At 52.5% G+C, this 21,113-nt stretch overlaps 1 protein-coding gene across 1 annotated transcript in view; it reads right to left on the minus strand.

Annotated features, from left to right (window-relative positions):
• CACNA1I (calcium voltage-gated channel subunit alpha1 I) overlaps window positions 1-21,113 on the minus strand; it is a 111,689-nt gene that overhangs the window by 35,378 nt on the left and 55,198 nt on the right. The window contains exons 5-9 of the mRNA XM_040233258.1: window positions 19,928-20,087; window positions 10,580-10,895; window positions 9,125-9,217; window positions 5,689-5,995; window positions 2,245-2,669 (exon numbers count right to left, since the gene is read on the minus strand). Coding sequence (XP_040089192.1) covers window positions 2,245-2,669; window positions 5,689-5,995; window positions 9,125-9,217; window positions 10,580-10,895; window positions 19,928-20,087 — 1,301 coding nt within the window. The remainder of the gene's footprint in view (window positions 1-2,244; window positions 2,670-5,688; window positions 5,996-9,124; window positions 9,218-10,579; window positions 10,896-19,927; window positions 20,088-21,113) is intronic.

Consider the following 21,113-nt stretch of genomic DNA (forward strand, 5'->3'; position numbering starts at 1 on the left):
CCATCTGACCAAAGGGGGCCTGCAGCACCAAAGAGAAGAGACCCCCTCCCGCCATCTGACCAAAGGGGGCCTGCAGCACCAAAGAGAAGAGGCCCCCTCCCCACCATCTGAAGGCTGGAGTGTTTGCCCAGAAGGATGCGGCAGAAGGACAAGGCGGGCCAGGCCAGGCGGGGAGACCCCAAGAGCACTCCAGCAGGGACCATGGCCTGGCCTGAGTCTGGAGCTGCAGGGAGAGGGAGAAGCTTGACCCAGAGGTCAGAGCTGTGTCTCCGTGTTGCCTTGGAGGGATGGCTGAGAAGGCGGGAACCAGTGGTACAGTAGCAAACAGGCCTCTGAAAAATAGCCCTGATTTGCAGCGTAGGGCAGTTTCCACGGGGTGAATACTCCTCCTTCCATGGCCAAACCGTTTGAAAGGGGGGGCTTGCAAAATCCTGGAATCTGAGAAAATGGGCTCCTGCAAGCTGGTTCCACAAGCCGCCAGCAGGGACCCTGCTCAGGCCCTGGTGGGGCGGGACTGCGACAGGCGCCCTGGGTGCTGCTCCACCCAGAAGCTAGAGCTAGCCACCCGGCAGCACCAGTTCACTGCGGGGCTTTCCCTGGGGACGCCAGGTCAGGCAAAGGCCAGGAGACTCGACTGGAGGCAAGGGGGTCCAGGCTGCCAGTCTCACCAACTTTACCCTTGCAGAAAGCCTCCCCACCGGCCCTCCCCAGAGACCCTCATAATTAAGCTGGAATGGCTGGCAAACGGGCAGCTCCAAGCAGAGTGTGGTGGCAGCCCCAGGGGCCGCATTTAAGTAAATTGAATGGAGCCTGCGCCTGATGAGCTAATGAAGAGGGAAATGAGAGTGGGGCCCGCCCTGGGGTGCTGTGGGCGGGTGGGGGGGCCCACAGAAAGAGGACCACTGGGAAGCCAAGGGGGTGTCAAACCCTATGGGGGATGAAATCTGACCCCAGCTGGCTGTGGGATCTTGGGTCAGTGCCTGTGGGATCTTGAGGCCCCCTCCCTGGGCCTCAAGCCTCCCCCTCTGGCTCCTAGACAGAGTTCCTACACAGCTGGGGTGCAGGTTAAGAGAGGGACCCCACCTAGCGACTGAGGAACCGTGGGAGCCAGAAAATGATGTTTTTCCAAAAGGAGCCAGGGGTGGACTGACTTGTCCAGGCTGTCAGCCAAGTGTGAGCTATGGAGACATCTGTGCTAACCCCCTAGCCCTCTGTCCTGTGCCCCCCAAAATACCCTCTAGTACCACACATCCTCCCTGTGCTCCTGTCACCTTCCAGTAGCCATCCCCACCCCCATGGGCAGCTACCCCCCCTTGGGGGACCCTTTCTCTGAACTTGCTGCTGCTGCTGCTGCTGCTAAGTCACTTCAGTCGTGTCCTACTGTATGACCCCAGAGATGGCAGTGCACCAGGCGCCCCCGTCCCTGGGATTCTCCAGGCAAGAGCACTGGAGTGGGTTTGCCATTTCCTTCTCTAATGCATGAAAGTGAAAAATGAAAGTGAAGTCGTTCAGTCATGTCCGACTTGCCTCACCTCTAAACCCTGGGTAGTACCCCTCGTGGCCCAGGGGACCTGGGACCCACCATTTAACTCTGTCAACACGGTCTCTGCCCCCCACGCCTCCATAGCTGAAGACAGAAGAAGCCACAGGTTCGGCCAAGAAGGGAGACGGGGGCAGCAGGGCAACACCACAGGGGCCCTCAGTGCCATGGGGCTGCAGTGGATGGGGGGAGGAAGTTGGGGTGGGGGTCAGAGATAGGAGGACGCCCCACCTGCTGAAGGTGTGTCATGGGTAGAGCACAAGGGGCTTTGACTGTCGGTGAAAAGGTCTGCATTGTGCCGAGGGCAACGGAGGCCGTGGAAGTTTGGGGCCAGGGCGCTCCCAGCCTCTGGAAAGACCACTCCAGGGGTTTTGGAGAGAAGAGACAGGAAGGCTCGGGTGCAGAGTTGAGGCATGGAAGTCAGGATTCAGCGGGGACTGGCGGGGGATGGGCTGTGGGTGAGCAGGTGTCCACGCTGAGAGGGACAGGAAGTGCTCGCCCTGGCTCTCACCCCAGGTGGCCATTGGGTCACTCGTCCACCCTGAGCTCTGCCTCCTCCGTGCCTAGCTCTGGGCTGGGCACTGAGGTCACGTGGCAGAATGGGACCCAGGACAGGGGAGACAGACACACAGCGGGTGCGCACCAGGCCCCGAGCACACACATGCCAGCCCGCCCCGTGCCCCACCACCCCACTCCCCACTGGCCTGCTGATGGTGCTCGATGCCCATGCTGACGGTGTTGACCAGAATAGCCATCATGATGCCCCGGTTGAAGTACTTGCTGTCCACGATGCCCCGCAGCTTGGCTCGTGTCTCCCGCCACACGTCTTCGCACAGCCGGGCCGCCCCGTCGGCCGGCCCCTCCTCGTCCTCCTTCCCCAGCTCCGAGGAGGCCCCATCCTCACTGGTGCGGGCCACATCTGCGCCGGCTTCACCCTCGCCGCCCACCGCCTGCACGGAGCCTGAGCCCTCCTGGCCTGAGTCGCTGCTGCTGCCTGGGCCTGAGGGCCGCCGGCCAGTGTCGTGCTGGCAGCAGGGGCAGCTGTCAGGGTCGGAGGCCAGCATGGCGGAGACGGGCTGCACCAGCGTGTGGGGCGTCGGGTCCAGGGGGCTGTGTCGGGGGCATAACTCTGGAAAGGAAGCAGGGGTCAGGGTCGGGGCCTCAGGTCATGCAGGAGGCATTCCCCACCTGCAGTCGGTCTGGCATAACCTGGGTCACCACCCGCGTGAGCCCACAGAGTCCGCCTGGAACCCACCAGCGCTGCTTGGAGGACGACGGCTTGTGGTTCCTGGGGAAACGTGCTTCCCCTTCTGGGCTTTCCTGGCCCCCAAAGAAAAGCAGGGACCAGAAGCACCCACCCCACAGAGCCACAGGGGTGGGTTCTATTGGTTAAGACACAGATGAGCCCTGAGGCGTGTCCTTGCTCCATCACTTCCTGACCTGTGGCCCCCCGAGATTAGTCCGTCCCCAGCCTGTCCCCCCTGTTTTGCTTAATGGCATCATGGAGCCTGGAAAACGGCTGGAAAGGCCGATGTGGCGGGTAGACACCCCTCAGAGAAAGCCAAGGTGGCCTCAACGTTCCTCAGTTTTCCTGGGGTCTACAGCATCCAGGGAAGAAGGAGGCAGGAGCCCTGGGCAAAGGAAAATTCTCATTCTAGAAGCACCTCTCCCCACTGCCAGGCTCCCCTCCACACAGCTGAGTCGAGGATGTCCCTGGGGAGAGGGTGGGAGGTCCCCACACGTGGTAGGGCAGGAGCTGTCATCCCAGGGCTATCCCCGGAGAGGTGAGGAACTCAGCCGGTACTGGATCCAAGTTCTATGATCCGTGAACCATTTCAAAGAAGCGTCAGAGAGGCTCCATCTGGGAGGTTTGGTTCCTTCTTTATATTTGTCTATGTTTTCCTAGAATAAACGGGTTTTGCTTGTGTAGCAAAAAATACATAACGTTAAAGGGGAAAGAAAAGCCTGAAATGTCTACCCTTCATTTCCACACTTGCTACCAAATACCTCTGGACAAGGCTCTCTGACTCACTCACCCTCTAGACCAGTGGGGCTGCCAGGGGTGGGCCCACCTCAGCATCAGAGGTCAGACCAGAGCACTTCCCAGGCCAGCTGTGCATGGGGTCGCCCCCGCGAAAGGCTTGTTTCCCAAGGAAGGGAGGAGTTGGGAGAGGCACGGAGGCCCAGGGCAGGGGACGACCTCCCTCCAGAAGCCTTCTAGGGCTTCTCTCCATGCAGTTTCTTGGGAGAGAGTGGTGGGTGACAGCAGGAAGTCCCTAAGCAGTAAACATCCTTCCCACATCATCCAGGAACACGGGGTGCCAGCCTTGCCCAGACCCCCGCTCCCCCGGCCACGTGCTGGGCCAGCCCACGGGCCACCTGGAGCCTCCTCCAAGACCACGCCTGGACGGCTGGCACCCGGGGACGGGTGGGCGGCCACCCTGAGGATGAATTCTCCAGCTTGTCTCTGAGCATCTCAGATTCCCAGAACATGAGAGCTGCAGGAGTGGGGCTTGGGGTGGCTGACTCCACAGGGCCTGGCCTCATCCTCACTCCATGGATGGAGGCCGGAGGGCCGCAGAGGAGCTGGGCCGGCCAGGGTCACAGCTGCCGGTGCTCTGGGGTGCAGTCCTGAGGCTGGCTGCCTTCCTCGCTGGCACCAACGGGGGGGGCAGGGCTGGGCCTGGGGTGGGGCTCACCTCCTGTGGCTCCTTTGCCTCCTCTTACTGGAGAGGGTGTTGGGGGGCGGAGGGCAACAGAGCCGGTAACTCTGATGTCCCCGACACACTGTGTGACCTTGGGTGACTCCCTTCATCCCTCCAGACCTTAGCATTCCCATCTGAACACAGGAGCCGATACTACTCTGCTCCCTTCTTAAGAATGTTTTCTAGAACAGATGAGAAAATGAATGGAAAACCCTTTGAAGCCTAAGGGGCTAACTCTCTGGAACTGTCTACAGTCGAGCAAGAGAAATGGCCCCAAGGCAGGAGCAGATCACAGTGTGTGAGGTGCCCGACATGCCTGCTCAGGTGTGCCAGCAGGCAGGCAGGTAGCAGCAGGAAGCCATGGGCGGGGGCAGGGAGGGGGGATGGCCTGCTGCGGAAAGGGATTTTATAGTTTTCTAAAACTAAGGAAAACTATGAAGGAAATTAAGGAAAACTATAAAGAAAGCTGAACGCCTAAGAATTGATGCTTTTGAACTGTGGTGCTGAAGAAGACCCTTGAGAGTCCCTTGGACTACAAGGAGATCCAACCAGTCCATTCTAAAGGAGATCAGTCCTGGGTGTTCATTGGAAAGACTGATGTTGAAACTGAAACTCCAATACTTTGGCCACCTGATGTGGAGAGCTGACTCATTTGAAAAGACCCCGATGCTGGGAAAGATTGAGGGCAGGAGGAGAAGGGGACAACAGAGGATGAGATGGTGGGATGGCATCACCAAAGAGATGGACATGAGTTTGAGTGAACTCCGGGAGTTGGTGATGGACAGGGAGGCCTGGCATGCTGCAGTCCATGGGGTCTCAAAGAGTCAGACATGACTGAGCGACTGAACTGAAAACTAAGGACAGATGCTTCAGTACTCTGGCCACCTGATGCAAAGAGCTGACTCATTGGGAAGACCCTGATGCTGGGGAAGATTGAAGGCAGGAGGAGATGGGACAACAGAGGGTGAGACGGTTGGAGGGCATCACTGACTAAAAGGACATGATTCTGAGCAAACTCCGGGAGACAGTGAAGGACAGGGAAGCCTGGCGTGCTGCAGTCCACAAGGTTGCAGAGTCAGACACAACTGAGCCACGGAACAAAAACAAAGGACAGAGAGCTGTTCATCGTTTTGTGCATGGAGCCCAGGGTAGAGCCCGAGTCCTGTGCACATATGGGGTCAGGAGGGAGGAATTCCTCCAGTGTGGCACTAGGACCCCCAAGTCCAGGGCCAGGCCAGGCCAGGCCCCAGCAGGTGGTCGGGAAAGGAGACAGGGAACTGAGAGTGTAGACTGCAGCTCCTGGGGAAGGCCCAGGTTCTGAACTAGATGGACACCTCTGCTTGTGCTGGAGGGACAGGCCACGTTTTCAAACTGCCGCTTCTGAGTCCCCAGCTGGAGACACACCAGGCCTGGGTGGAGCACCCTGGAGGCCCCGCTACTTACTGTAGTGCCTGGGCTCCTTGGCGCGGGGCCCAGGCGTGGCGGGGCCGGGCGTCCCCGGGGCCTGGCGCCGGCTCCGCAGGGCCTGGTAGAGGCCCAGGGCCCGGCGCTTGGCCTTGCGCAGGATGTGGCAGACGTACTGGAAGATCTCCTCGTAGCAGTCGCCGGGCTCAGCGTAGCTGGCCACCGTGCTGGAGGACAGGTAGCGCTGCCGCTGCTCCAGCATCAGCCGGTGCTCCCGCTGCTTGGTCTCCGAGAACTGGGTCGCTATGACAACGAGGCACAGGTTGATCATGAAGAAGGAGCCCACCTGTGACCAACAGGAGAGGACAGGGACAGAGGGGATGGTGGGGTGAGAAGGGGTGGTGCGGGGGAGGGGCCGCAGGAGGGTGGGAGAGGGAGAAGGAGAGAGAGCAGTGGGGATGGAGGGATGGAGGCAGGGCGAGGAGCAGAGGGGATGCAGAGGCAGGAAGAGGACCAGCGGAAGGGCAGGGCAGATCCCGGACATGAAACAGGCAGAGAGACGGCCAGAGACAGCGGGATGCAGAGAGAAAGGCAAGGAGAGACGCCGACGGAGGGTGAGATAGGCTCAGAGAGGACAGAGGTGGGGGGTGTGGGAGGCACGGAGACGGGGGCGGGTGGGGACAGGGAGAGAGAGGAGGGGGCGGGGTGTGGAGGGCCCAGAGAGACGGAGAGGCACGGGCACAGATAGGAACAAGAAAAGATCACTGAGGCCTGGCTCCCAGAGGAGGCTGGGGCCCAGGACAGGGGTGGCCTGGGCAGCCCCCCAGAAGGCTGCTTCCCTGAAGCCTGCTTCCAAGTGCACCCGCTTCGGACCCCTAGGTCCTGACCACAGGTGCCCTCCCGCCTGGGACATCGACATTGAGGCAGGGGAGGGAGGCAGAGACCCCGCAGGCTCTGCTAGCCCTGAAACCCACCCCAGCCCTGCCCTTGCTATGGCCCTGACTTGGGCCCTAGTTGGGCCCACAGACCCCACTAGAGAGGTTTGCTTTAGAAAGGGTTTCCTTGTGTGCTTGGATGGGGTGGTAGGGAAAGGTTAGGAATTCTGCTACCTCAAGTCCTCAGGCCCCGCTCCAGGGGCCACCAGAGGCAGAAGGGCCCTTCCCGCCCCAGTTTCCAGAGTCAGGCTCCTCCCAGACACGTGCTGAGCCTTGGACCAGACTCAGCTGCAGTGAGAGAGGCAGTGGTGTTGCACCCTCCTCCAGGTTGCCCACCAGAAGGTTCCTGCAGGCGACAGTCGGTCGCTCACCCCCTCTTCCTTCCTCTCCCCGACAGCACGGCTGGGAGCTGGGGTTCGGGAGATGAGGTGTGAGGGTTGTAGAGGGCTTCCTGGCCCAGAGGACTCTGGGAAAATCTCCTGCTTCTAAAGTAAGAAGATGCCTCATTCGTTTGCTCTCTGTACTTCCGGGAGACGGGCTCCGTAAGCCTGTGTGAAGGACACGGGGACCCCGCCCGCTGGGAGCTCACACTTGGTGGCCTCTGCCCAGCCTGCTTCTGTAGCCGCTGTCCCTGGGTGACCAGACAGCACCCCATTTTCCTCTGGACCTCCATTTTCCCCATCTGTCAAACAGAAGGCTCAGACGAGCTTAGGACTTATCCAGCCAAAAGGAGCGCGGGGGACCTGGGTCTTAGGGCTGAGAACCCTCACTGGCTGTGTGGTCCAAGCCAAGCACTTCGCCTCTCTGAGGGTCAGGGTCCACACCTGAGAAATGGGCAGGTGACCCAGCATGGCCAGGGCTCGCTACCCCCTTCCTAGCACCTGGCCAACACAGCACCCCAGCCTTCCGCCAGCCACCCTTTTCCCTGAGATGGGGCCACCACCCGGGGCCCAATAATTGCAGCAACAATAGCAGCGGGACACATTTACTGAGCAAGTACTGTGTGCCAGGAGCTGTGCAGGCGGCAGGCCATGTCTCCTCTCACCCTCCCCAGGGCCCGTGAACCAGATGTCGCCACTGTTCCCCACTTCACCACGAGCATGGGAGCCAAGGGGCCTGCCCAGAATCACGCTGAAAGTTGCCACCCCCAGACCCACTCCTAACTCCATCAGGAGAAGCAGATGAAGCGTCTGGCTGCTTCTCCCTGGATCTCAAAGCTCCTCTCGCCACCCCAGTGCTTCAGAGTCCGCCCCACTGCAGGATTCTGTCTGGGTTCAAGGTCTCTACAAGGCGCCCCCTGCCCAGAAAGGTGCTTCCTCTGGCTCTTCCCCCTACAGCTTTTAAGGTTTGATTCCGGCATCACTTCCTCCAGGAAAACTCTCACTTCCCCATCCCTTCTCCAGACTGGGTGAGAAGCCTCCTTTGGACTCCATTAGCCTCTTGGGCTCCCTTTTGAGGCGGCTCCTAAGATGCGGCTGGCCCCTGCCTGCTGCAGCCTGTTTTCCCCAGTGAGACTGTGAGCTCCCAGAGGGCAGGGCAGGCCAGATCCACTGCTCGGCACCCAGCACTCGGGGCCTGGCACAGTGCAGGCTTCCCTAAAAGGGCTGGGGAATGAACGAACCAATGGATGGGTGGGGATGCTGAACAAAGCCTGGGATCTTCTCCCTTTATCGGCAGTGTTTCCTTATGGAAGGCATTCCAGCACCCCGAGGAAGGCATTGAAACTAAGCCAGCAGTGAGTGTGTCTCAGCTTAGTTTGTCCTGAACCCCCAGGTCAAAGTCTCAGCAGCCCAGGATGGGGTGCAGCGCCAAGCGCACCCCCTCCTAACACCAGGGAGCCAGACAGCCCAGCCTTACAGCAGGAAGCCAGCAGTGACTCTCCTGGGAGAGAATCACCTTGACGTTTGAGGACTGTGTTGTGGCTGAGGCTGTCAGGCATGACAGAGTGGATGAGCTCTAAGCTTAGAGGAGACTGTGGTTGGGGTAGAGGGGTTGGCCGGCAGAGGGGCCCTCCTCCAAGTCTCCCCGACAAGGCAGAGATGCCCGAGAGGCGTGGGTCCCTCCAAGAATTCCAAGGAGCTCCAGGAGCCCACAGCCAGGCTCAGTCTCCCCTCCAGACTCTGCCTGGGAAGCCACCCCAGGCTTCGGTTTCACAGCATCTCATCTTCCCGCCCCAGGAAACAAGGGAGAGGCTGGAGCTCTTGAGAAGCTTCATCTGGGGGCTGCATCCCTGCTCTGGTCATAAAGGAATGTATTCCCAGAGACTGCAAGACAGGGAAACTCAAGTGCTGGGTGGACTTCAATTCCCGGAAATGAGAAATGAAGGCAATCAGAAGCGATGGATGCCTCCAGCAACCACCCCCAACGAGCTCCTTCAATCACCCTTGGCTCGGGTGCATTTAAAAACTGCCCCTCCTGCTCTCTCCCCCTCAGCTCTGTGGGCTCGGAGGGTCTCCCTGGGGACTCCCAAAGACTCTCTGGTCCCCTGGCCCGTGGGTCCTGGAGCTTGCCCGGAGAGCACCAGCTCCCTTGACACTTACTATGATGAGCAGGATGAAATAGATGAAGTTGTAGAAAGAGTGAGCATCCATCACGTAGTACATGATCTCCACCCAGCCCTCCAGAGTGATCACCTGCAGGAGAGCAGAGCAGGAGACAGGCTGAGGTGGCCGAGCCTCTGGGAAGGCAGGCAGCGAAGCGAGCGCCCCAGACAGAGGTCCCCCAGCGCACCGGGGCACTACACGTGTTTTCTCCCATACTTCTCCCGAGGGCTCCGCTGGGCGGGCATCCTCATCCCCAACGTGCAGGTGAGGAACTGAGGTCCAGAGAGATTAGGACACTTGTCCAATGTCACACAGCCAGCAAGGAGTGGATCAGGGACTTTTAACCTGGTCCCTCTGGCTCCAGAGCTCCCTACCTTTCAGTCTTCCACAGCAAAGCAGAAGGACTGGAAGAAGCAGGTGGCAGGGAGGGGTCTGGGTTGCAACTCCAGCTCACCCCCTGGGCTACTCTCTGAGCCTCAGCTGCTTCTTCAGTGCGTGGGATTAACAGAGCCCGCCCGGCAGGGCTGGGGGCACAGCTCAGCTGAGCCAGGGACAGTGGCTGTGCTGAGCTTGGTATGACTCTGTCCCCCATGCACTTTCTCAGAGAGGAAAAGCAGAGCAGCCTTGGGCAAGACGAATGCTGGGTCCTCCCCAGCACCGCGGTCTTGTTGGCTTCTGGGCAATTGCACAGAGCAATTCCCCCTCTTGGAACTGGAAGGTCTCCAAACACAGATGCTGGGCTATGATCACATCACACCTTTGGTTCTGACTTCTATGATTCTGACGCTCCCCAGAGCAAAGCTCACAGAGCAGCCCTTTCGGCGGCTTCTCAGCCACGACCCTCTGCACCTGCCCCATCCTTCCTTCCAACCACAGCAGGAAGGTAACCCTGACCAGGCACTCGCTGCGCACTGGGCTCTGCTCATGTCTGGTTTATTCTTCTCAGCCACTCAAGGTTGGGGGGCAGGAGGAGGGAGCTGTTATAACCCCCATTTTTTAAATGAAAAAAGTTTTTTTTGATGTAGACTATTTTTAAAGTCTTTATTGAACCTGTTGCAATATTACTTCCATTTTATGTTTTAGTTTTTTGGCTGCAAGGCATGTGGAATCTTAGCTCCCTGACCAGGGAATGAACCTGCATCCCCTGCATGGGAAGGTGAAAATCTTAACCACTGGACTGCCAGGGAAGTCCCACCCCCATTTTAGAGATAAGAAAATTGAGGCACAGAGACTTCAGGCAATACACCAGAGGGCCTACAGTCCTTTCTCCCAACCTCAGTTGCTCTGTCTGGAACATGGGTGTGATAGTGCCTGTCGTGCCGGCAGGCCGGGCAGACCTCAGTGACTCAGGTGGCAAACGCTGAGCACAGAGTGCCTGGTGAAGCTGCTCCCCCACCCCTGCCCACCCCCAGACCCCAGCACAGGGGCCAGTGCCAAGCCAGAGGGCCTCACCTGGAAAATGACTATCCAGGCATAGCCGATGTTGTCAAAGTTGATGGCGCCCTTGTGGGGGTTGGCGCTGCCCGTGCGGCACACGTTGTAGTAGCGGTTCCAGTTGACGCAGAGCCCACTGGCGTTGAGGTCCTGGCGGCCCGCCCCGAAGTCGTAGACGTCGTCCTTGGACAGGCAGCACTCGCGGCCCTGCTCCTTGAGTGGAGGGATCTCATGGCAGCCCATGATGCCGTTGTCCCCCGACAGGGAGCAGATGAAGGGCATCTCGTCGTCCTCCTCCGGCTGGTAGTAGGGGGGCAGAGCCACGTCCCCTTGTCTGCACAGGTGATGGTGCAGAAAAGAGGAGAAGGGGAGGGGTCACCACCACGCGGCACGGCAGGACTGGAACCACCAGCCGTCATCGCTTCAAGGCCTTCATACATGCTGTTCCCGCTGCCTGGGACACCTTTCTCCATCTCTGGCATCGTCACAAAAACTCCCACCTACTCACTGAGGGACGTTCCAGGGTCCCCCCTCCTCAGGGAGCCTGAGGCCCTGCACAAACTCCCATTATTGCTCTCAGGGAAAGTGCACCCAACTTCCCTGGGAGCCTGGAGCTCTTTCAGGGTGAGGACTGGGTCTCAGCACCCCTAGTGCCTGCACACTATCTGGTCGGCACAGATCAGGTGCTCAATATACAAATGCTGAATTTTACTGGTTCAATGAATCAAGGTAAGATACCTTCCTTGTTCCACCCTGTCCCATCTATGTGACCTTGGCCTGGTCAGTTCACCTCTCTGGATCTCAATTTCTTCATCTGTAAAACAGAGATGGCGATCCCCACCCTGCCCATCCTGTGGAGCTAATCTGTGACTCATGGCAATCCCAATCAAAATTCCAACATGCTTTTGTCTATGAAACCTGGCCAGATGGTTCTAGGTTTATATAAATGGGAGACTAGTCTAGACAATTTTTTAAAAGAATAAAGATGAGTGGCGTACAGCCCTACAAGAGGTCACAATATACAGTGTGGTATTGCACAGGAACAGAAATATTTGTGGAGCATCTCAGAACACAGGTACAAACCCAGGTATAAAAGAGAACTTGGTATATTATAGAGAAGCCTTTTCAGATCTATAGAGAACAGAAGGACTGGGCAATAAATGGTGTTAAGACATCTGCTATCGATTTGGAAAACAATAAAGTTAGATCCCTACCTCACACCATATACAAAAGTAAACTTATGGAAGACATGGTATTGAATGGAAAAAAGAATGTCTATTATCTCCTCAATTGTTTATATTGATCGCACACTGAAAATAATATTTTGGACATACTAGGTTAAGTAAAATATATCATAAAATTTTAAATAATAAAATCCTGGTGAATAAAAAAGCATAAGTGCAACAAAAATAACCACAAAAACTTTACAAGAACATATGAGGTATTTTTGTTAACTCAGGATAGGTGAGACCTTCTTATATAAGACACATAAAATCCAAAATCTATAAAGAAAAAGGTTGGCAAGATTGAGTGTATACAAAATTTCTGAGACAAACAGTAGTATACAAACAACAAATTGCAATAAAGCAGAAGTAGGCAAACTTTCATTATAGGGGACTGGAATGCAAAAGTAGGAAGTCAAGAAACACCTGGAGTAACAGGCAAATTTGGCCTTGGAATGCAGAATGAAGCAGGGCAAAGACTAATAGAGTTTTGCCAAGAAAATGCAATGGTCATAGCAAACACCCTCTTCCAACAACACAAGAGAAGACTCTACACATGGACATCACCAGATGGTCAACACTGAAATCAGATTGATTATATTCTTTGCAGCCAAAGATGGAGAAGCTCTATACAGTCAACAAGAACAAGACCAGGAGCTGACTGTGGTTCAGATCATGAACTCCTTATTGCCAAATTCAGACTCAAATTGAAGAAAGTAGGGAAAACCACTAGACCATTCAGGTATGACCTAAATCAAATTCCTTATGATTATACAGTGGAAGTGAGAAATAGATTTAAGGGTCTAGATCTGATAGATAGAGTGCCTGATGAACTATGGAATGAGGTTCGTGACATTGTACAGGAGACAGGGACCAAGACCATCCCCATGGAAAAGAAATGCAAAAAAGCAAAATGGCTGTCTGGGGAGGCCTTACAAATAGCTGTGAAAAGAAGAGAGGCGAAAAGCAAAGGAGAAAAGCAAAGATATAATCATCAGAATGCACAGTTCCAGAGAATAGCAAGAAGAGATAAGAAAGCCTTCTTTAGCGATCAATGCAAAGAAATAGAGGAAAACAACAGAATGGGAAAGACTAGAGATCTCTTCAAGAAAATTAGAGATACCAAGGGAACATTTCATGCAAAGATGGGCTCGATAAAGGACAGAAATGGTCTGAACCTAACAGAAGCAGAAGCTATTAAGAAGAGGTGGCAAGAATACACAGAAGAACTGTATAAAAAAGATCTTCACGACCCAGATAATCACAATGGTGTGATCACTCACCTAGAGGCAAACATCCTGGAGTGTGAAGTCAAGTGGGCCTTGGAAAGCATCGCAACAAACAAAGCTAGTGGAGGGGATGGAATTCCAGTGGAGCTGTTTCAAATCCTGAAAGATGATGCTGTGAAAGTGCTGCACTCAATATGCCAGCAAGTTTGGAAAACTCAGCAGTGGCCACAGGACTGGAAAAGGTCAGTTTTCATTCCAATCCCAAAGAAAGGCAATGCCAAAGAATGCTCAAACTACCACACAATTGCACTCATCTCACATGCTAGTAAAGTAATGCTCAAAATGCTCCAAGCCAGGCTTCAGCAATACGTGAACCGTGAACTTCCTGATGTTCAAGCTGGTTTTAGAAAAGGCAGAGGAACCAGAGATCAAATTGCCAGCATCTGCTGGATCATAGAAAAAGCAAGAGAGTTCCAGAAAAACATCTATTTCTGCTTGATTGACTATGCCAAAGCCTTTGACTGTGTAGATCACAATAAACTGTGGAAAATTCTGAAAGAGATGGGAATACCAGACCACCTGACCTGCCTCTTGAGAAACTTATATGCAGGTCAGGAAGCAGCAGTTAGAACTGGACATGGAACAACAGACTGGTTCCAAATAGGAAAAGGAGTCCGTCAAGGCTGTATATTGTCACCCTGCTTATTTAACTTATATGCAGAGTACATCATGAGAAACGCTGGACTGGAAGAAACACAAGCTGGAATCAAGATTACTGGGAGAAATATCAATAACCTCAGATATGCAGATGATACCACCCTTATGGCAGAAAGTGAAGAGGAACTCAAAAGCCTCTTGATGAAAGTCAAAGTGGAGAGTGAAAAAGTTGGCCTAAAGCTCAACATTCAGAAAACGAAGATCATAGCATCTGGTCCCATCACTTCATGGCAAATAGATGGGGAAACAGTGGAAACAGTGTCAGACTTTATTTTGGGGTGCTCCAAAATCACTGCAGATGGTGATTGCAGCCATGAAATTAAAAGACGCTTACTCCTTGGAAGGAAAGTTATGACCAACCTAGATAGTATATTCAAAAGCAGAGACATTACTTTGCCGACTAAGGTCTGTCTAATCAAGGCTATGGTTTTTCCTGTGGTCATGTATGGATGTGAGAGTTGGACTGTGAAGAAGGCTGAGCACCGAAGACTTGATGCTTTTGAACTGTGGTGTTGGAGAAGACTCTTGAGAGTCCCTTGGACTGCAAGGAGATCCAACCAGTCCATTCTGAAGGAGATCAGCCCTGGGATTTCTTTGGAAGGAATGATGCTAAAGCTGAGACTCCAGTACTTTGGCCACCTCATGCGAAGAGTTGACTCATTGGAAAAGACTCTGATGCTGGGAGAGATTGGGGGCAGGAGGAGAAGGGGATGACAGAGGATGAGATGGTTGGATGGCATCACGGACTTGATGGATGTGAGTCTGAGTGAACTCTGGGAGTTGGTGATGGACAGGGAGGCCTGGCGTGCTGTGGTTCATGGGGTCTCAAAGAAGCGGACACGACTGAGCAACTGAACTGAACTGAACGGAGGCAAACTTTTTCCATAAAGAGACAAATAGTAAGTTTTTTTTTCCTTTATGCAAACCACATGGTCTCTGTCCCACCCACGCAACTCTGCCACTGTAACATGAAAACCATTACAGAAAATGGATAAACAAGTGGGCATGGCCGTGTTCCAATGAAACTTTATTCACAAAAACAAGCCAGAATTTGCCATCCCCTGTGATAAAGTATTTGAAACACATAAAACAGATAAAATATAACCATCTAAAACATATTAAAATCTCTTATAACTCAATAAGAAAAAGAATCCACTAGGGAAATAAAGGACAAAAGGATGGAAAATTCACAAAAGAAATCAAAATGACCAACATACAGGAAGAGATGCTCACCTCACTAATAACAGGAATAAGCAAACAAAAATTACAGTGAGATCATTTTACATCCATCCAAACAGCAAACATTTCAGGGTTGATATTACTGAGTGTGGGGAAGGGTGAGGGTAAACAGATATGCTCATACACCAGCGGTGGGAGTATAAATTGACACAACCTTTCTAGAGGGTACTTTGGCAACATCCATCAACAATTAACATGTAGACATATAACCCAAATACATATGGTCCCCCAAGGGTAATAAAGGCACTCTGACAATTCAATGGAGAAAGGATGGACTTCTCCAGCAGCAGTGCTGGGACAACTGGTCATCCACATGAAAAATGAATCTTGACCCCAACCACATGCCGTACTAAAAATTATTTGAAATGGAATACAGACCTAAATGTGAAAGATACAAACAAGGAAGCTTCTAAAAGAAAACACTGGAGGATAGTTCATAACCTTGGGTTAGAAAAAGATTTCTTAAACTGGATACAAAAAATAATACTAGAAAAGTAATTGATAATACTGGGGAGCTTCTGTTTATCAATCAAGTGATACCATTAAGAAAGTGAAAACTGCAAAAAGACAAAAAGAAAATTAGAAAAGAAAAAATACAGGAGTAAAAAAAAACCTTTAAAAAGAAATAAAAAATGGGAAAAGAAAAAACAAAATTAAAAAATTTTTTAAAGGGGGAGAAAAGAGTGAAAACATAAAATTCAAACTGGAATCAAATATATGATATAGGACATAAATAAATATATATCCACTGAAGGACTCAAATCCAGAATATAAAGAACTGCTACAAATTTATAAGAAAAATAAAGGCAATTCAATTTTAAAATGGCAAAAACCATACAGGTACTTCACATGAAGATATACCAATGGCTGATCAATAAACAGAAAAGTGCCTATCACCACTAGCAATCAGGAAAATTCAAATTAAGATGCAAATTAAAACCACAATAAGGCACCACTGCACTCTCACTAGAATAGTAAAAATTAAAGGACTGACAATTTCAAACATTGCTACAGAATGTGGGGCAACTGGAACTCCTTAGACTTTGCTAGCGAACATTCAGTGCAACCATCCTGGAAAACGGTTTGACAAAATTTACAAGCCAGTAAACACAGGCACTCCCTTCACCTGGCAATTCTACTCCTGGGAATTTACCCAAAAGAAGGAACGGCCATATCCACCCAAAGACATGGGCAAGAATATTCATGAGTCATTGAACCAAAGAACCAGAAACCACCCACATCCACAGGAGAATGGAAAAACACACCTCATGCTGTATTCAGTCAGTGGGAGCCTTGCAGCAATAAAGAAGGAGCTACGGATACATGCAGCAACTTGGATGAGCCTCACAGACACAGGACCGTGAACCAGAGATGCAGACACAGAAGGCAACCGCCTGCATGATTTCATCTGAAGAAACCTCAGAAACAGGCAAAGGGAGTCCGTGGTGATAAGAGATCAGAATAGCGGCCACGTTGGGGCGAGGGGGAGGGTGACGAGGAAGGGGCAGGATAGAGCCCTGCTGGGCACTGTAAATTTCTCAGGGTAGATTTACACTGCTGCTTAATCCAGGGAAAACCTCACTGAGCACCCCGGCCCCCACAGCACCTAATAGCTGTGCCTGGCGCTGAGTGTAATTTATACCTTAACCAAAAAAGGCAAATAAAAAAATGGACACGGAGGTTCAAGAGGGAGGGGGACATACGTATATCTATGGCTGATTTATGTTGATATTTGGCAGAAACCAACACAATTCTCTAAACTAATTATCCTTCAATTTAAAAATAAATAAAATTTTTAAAAATGGACACAGGGCATACCTCATTTTGTTTATTTTTTATTATGTATTTACTTATTTATTTGGCTGCACTGGGTCTTAGGTGTAGCACGTGGGATCTTGGATCTTAGCAGTGGCATGTGGATCTTTTTAGTTGGGGTGTGTGCAAACTTACTTGTGGCATGTGGAATTTAGTTCCTTGACCGGGGATCAAACCCCGGGCCCCCTGCATTGGGCATGTGGAGTCTTAGCCACTGGACCACCAGAGAAGCGCCCATACCTCATTTTATTAAGCTTTGCTTTATTACCCTTCTTACAAAGTGAAAGTTTGTGGCAACCCTGCCTCAAACAAGCCTATCAACACCACTGTTCCCACAGCATCTGCTCATTTTGTGTCTCTGTGTCATATTTTGGTAATTCGTGCACTATTTCAAGCTTTCATTATTATTACCTCTGTTATGGTGATCTGCAATCAATGATCTTTGTTGTTACTACTATGAGTCACTGAAGGCTCAGCAGAGATGGCTAGCATTTTTTGGCAATAAAATATTTTCAGTTGGGGCATGTTCTTTTTTATATACTATTGCACAATTAACAGACTCCAGATGACTTGCCTGGTGGTTCACACTCCCAATGCAGGGGGCCTCAATTCAATCCCTGGTTAGGGAAGTAGGTCCCTCATGCTGCAACTAAGAATTTGCGTGCCGAAACTAAAGATTTCACATGCCGCAACAAAGATCGAAGATTCCGAATACTGCAGCTAAAACCTGGGGCAGCCACATAAATAAAAAGAAATATTAAAAAAAAAAAAAAACAGACCACAGGATGATGTAAACATAACTTAACATGCACTGGGAAACCAAAAAAATCGTATGACTCACTTAATTTCCGTGGTCTGGAACCGAACCCACAGTATCTCAGAGGTGTTCCTTACACTTCGACTAGAATTATGAGTCTAGTTATTGATCACACAAGGGCATACAAAGATGGCAAGCATACACGATGCTCCCTGCAGGCTTCCACGTAAAAGCAAATACCTGGTAACCACACAAAGTCCATCGACAGAAGCTGGCTCACTGAACTGTGGTTCGTTTGTGGAATAAGAAACACTGATGTAAGACACACTCAAGACACATTGCCAAAGCAATTCCCATTTTAAAACCTGTCTGGGGTGTAAATAGTCGTGCGTGTACATTAATGCCTAGACAGAATCTGCCAGAAGGGAGCAGATGCTTTGCAGAGGACATGAGACGGAGCCCCGCCACTTCCTAGCTGGGTGGCATCCCCTTTGCTCATCAAGAACCCTGTCTCTGACCATCTGGGGTCTCCCCTGGGGCCTGTGTGCCTGGGGCATGCTCTGTGCACGCTCACTGGGGGGTGGTCACGATAGGCTTCGGAGGTCCTGGAGCAAGGTTCTCCTCTCAGCCTCAGTTTCCGGGTCTCCACATGGGGTCAAAAGTCAAGCACCACCGCCACCACCCATGTCACACAGGAGCGTGTCATCCTTGCTAACCAAGTCAATAAACTGGATTAGAGGTGCCCAACAACCCAGAAGATAAACTCACAAGTGAGACAGGTTCAGAGAAAGACAGTGCCAAGAAAATCAAGCAGGATAATGTCTGGGGAAAGAGGTGGTGAGGGAAGGCCTCCAGGAGGAGGTGACACTGGGGTTGAGCTGGGTGAATGAGAGGGGGCCACCTTGGGATGAACTAGGAAAAGATCCATGGGGGACAGAGGGCCTTGGATGTGACCTGAACCCCCAAAGCTGAGAGCTCACACTTGCCTGTCTCCATCTGTGCAGGCCAGACCAGGAGAAGCAGGGCCTGCCCCTTACAAATGCCTGACACTGCGTGCTCCCCTCCCCCACACAGGGCCCTGACCCACAAGGGTGCCCTGCCCCTGATCTGCCCCCACAGTGCTGCAGAGGGAGCCAGTTCTTTCCCCAGGCTTCCCCCTGGCTCTCCAGCGTAGCTCCATCCCCACAACCAGCAGTCGGGCGGACAGGGAGGCCCAGCCCATGCCTGTGCAGTGTCCCCGTGTCCCTGCACCCTTCGATCCCCAAGGGCTGGAACTCCACCTTCTGCTGCATCCTCCCCTGAGCTGGGCAAGTGCCGCTGCTTTGGTGAGCGTGTCAAGTCAGAGGATGAATGAAAATGCTTTCCTACCTCTGTCCCTGGGGCCTGGACACAGCAGGAGTGCACTAATGATATTAGTGAAAGGAAATGAAAGCTTAGTCATGTCCAACTACATATGGCCATGTATGTGTACTCAAAGGCGCTGCTTACCCCTCCTCGCTGAAATGCTACAGATGTCCAATTTATCCGACGACTCAACCCAACTTCTCCAAGAGCCACAGCTCAATTTCTGTTTACATAGCTTTGGACAAGCCTCTCTCTAGGGAGCTGTCCACCCCCACTGCTTTTACAGACATGTGGGCCAAATGCAAGCTGACCTTTCCCTGATGACTCAGAGTCACCGATTGGAATGTCTGTGCTGTAATTAGACAGCCAGGTTTCATGTCTGCTTTTGAGGTTTTCTGTCTTGTTTTCCCTTGCTGTCATCACTTCTGCTTGGGTCTTCCCCTCCTACCCAACCTCCTTTTGGTTCACTGCTTCCACTCTTTGGGTCCCAACTACCAAGTAAGTTGCTTCCTGCTTCCCTGGTGGCTCAGAATCTGTCTGTAATGCAGGAGACCCGGGTTACATCCCTGAGTTGGGAAGATCCCCTGGAGAAGGGAATGGCAACCTGCTCCAGTATTCTTGCCTGAGAAATCCCGTAGACAGAGGAGCCTGGCAGACTACAGACTATAGGGTTGCAAAGAGTCGGACACGACTGAGCGACTAACATTTTCACTTTCACCCAGTAAGTTAAAACTATGTGTTAAGTAAGAGTCAGTAGGAGCTAAATTAGTGTCTAAGGGCCTGTCTTGGACTGGGACTTTGTGATAACAGTTTGGAGGGCTCAGAGACCTTTTGAGCTCATTTTGATGTCCAACCATTCATGGGAGACCTACCACCAACTCACCTGGGCACATCCCTTAATCCCTCTGCTCCACTGGGAGTAAGGATTGGGACCAGGTGCTCAATGGGGAGACCTTCCTAGCCTGGAAACATTCTGCATGAACAGTGCCCCAGGTAAAGCTGGCCAGGAGTCCCAGGGCAGGGGATGGGGCGCTGCACTCACATGGTGAAGTTCTCCTCCAGGAAGCAGCGGTTGCGAAGCAGGCCAGCCCAGAGCTGCACGCCGATGATGCCAAAGATGAAGAAGACAAAGAAGCAAAGCAGGAGGACATTCCCCAGCATGGGCAGTGTGTCCAGGAGTAGGTTCACCAGGATCCGCATACCTGGGAGAGGGAAGGGTGGAGGGATTGGATTGGCAGACAGGGGCAGAGGGCCCAGAGAGGAGACAGAGAGAGCAGGGTTAGAGGAACAGAGAGGGGGTGGTGAGAGGAGAGGTGGGACATGTGGGCAGGGACTCTTTACTGCCCTCAACCTGCTCAGTGGCCACCAGACAGACCTCCTCCTTGGTACCTGCCCCTTCTCCCAGAAGCCATGAAAATGGCTCTGCATCCCACTATACTTCCACTAGATCATGGGTGAATAAGCAGATATCTACGGAGTACTTTTAATGTGCCAAATGCTTTTCGGGGTAATGCACAAATACGAGCTCTTCAGTCTCCATGACAACTCTATGAGGGTGGCAATATTATCCCTATTTTATAGAAAAGGCAACTGGAGGTTCGTAGAACTGAAGCTACTTGCCCAAGTTCACACAGGTAGGAAGCAGCAGGGTCTGGATTTAAACCAGGTGTCCTGACACCAAGTTAGCACTCTCCATAGCCCCCAAGTACCTGGAGGTCTGGGACTGAGGTTAGCTCATCTCCCTATGCCCAGCACCCACCCAGGACAGGCACTGGTGCCCTAATAAATGTGTCCTGAGTATCCTTGATCTCTGGGATAGTCAGTGGTCCCCTGACCATGCCAGGACACATCAGTACCAACCAAAACCATCCTGCTGACCCACCCCACTGCATGATGAAATCAGGAAGAGTTCTCAGAACCACCTAGAGAAGAACCTTGGCCAGCCAAGGTACCCAGACCTGGCCTGATGCCAGAGGAAGAGGACTTTTCCTTTCCTTAGAAATAGCTACAATGAACAAGCCAAGCCAGAGGCAACAAGAGGAGAAAATGGGGAAACGAGAGAGACAGACATCCCCAGGGAGGGTGGTGACCCTGGGGTGACCTGAATGGGGCTTCAGGCAGGCATGGAGAGGGGAACAGAACATGTCAGTCACTTCCTGGGGAGGTATGACATCCCAAAACTCTGCAGGTAGGGAAAGCCTACCTGGAAAGTACATAGCCCCTGATGA

Source organism: Oryx dammah, unplaced genomic scaffold, assembly GCF_014754425.2.
Source record: "Oryx dammah isolate SB20612 unplaced genomic scaffold, SCBI_Odam_1.1 HiC_scaffold_29, whole genome shotgun sequence".
In the NCBI taxonomy this organism is placed as follows: domain Eukaryota; kingdom Metazoa; phylum Chordata; class Mammalia; order Artiodactyla; family Bovidae; genus Oryx; species Oryx dammah.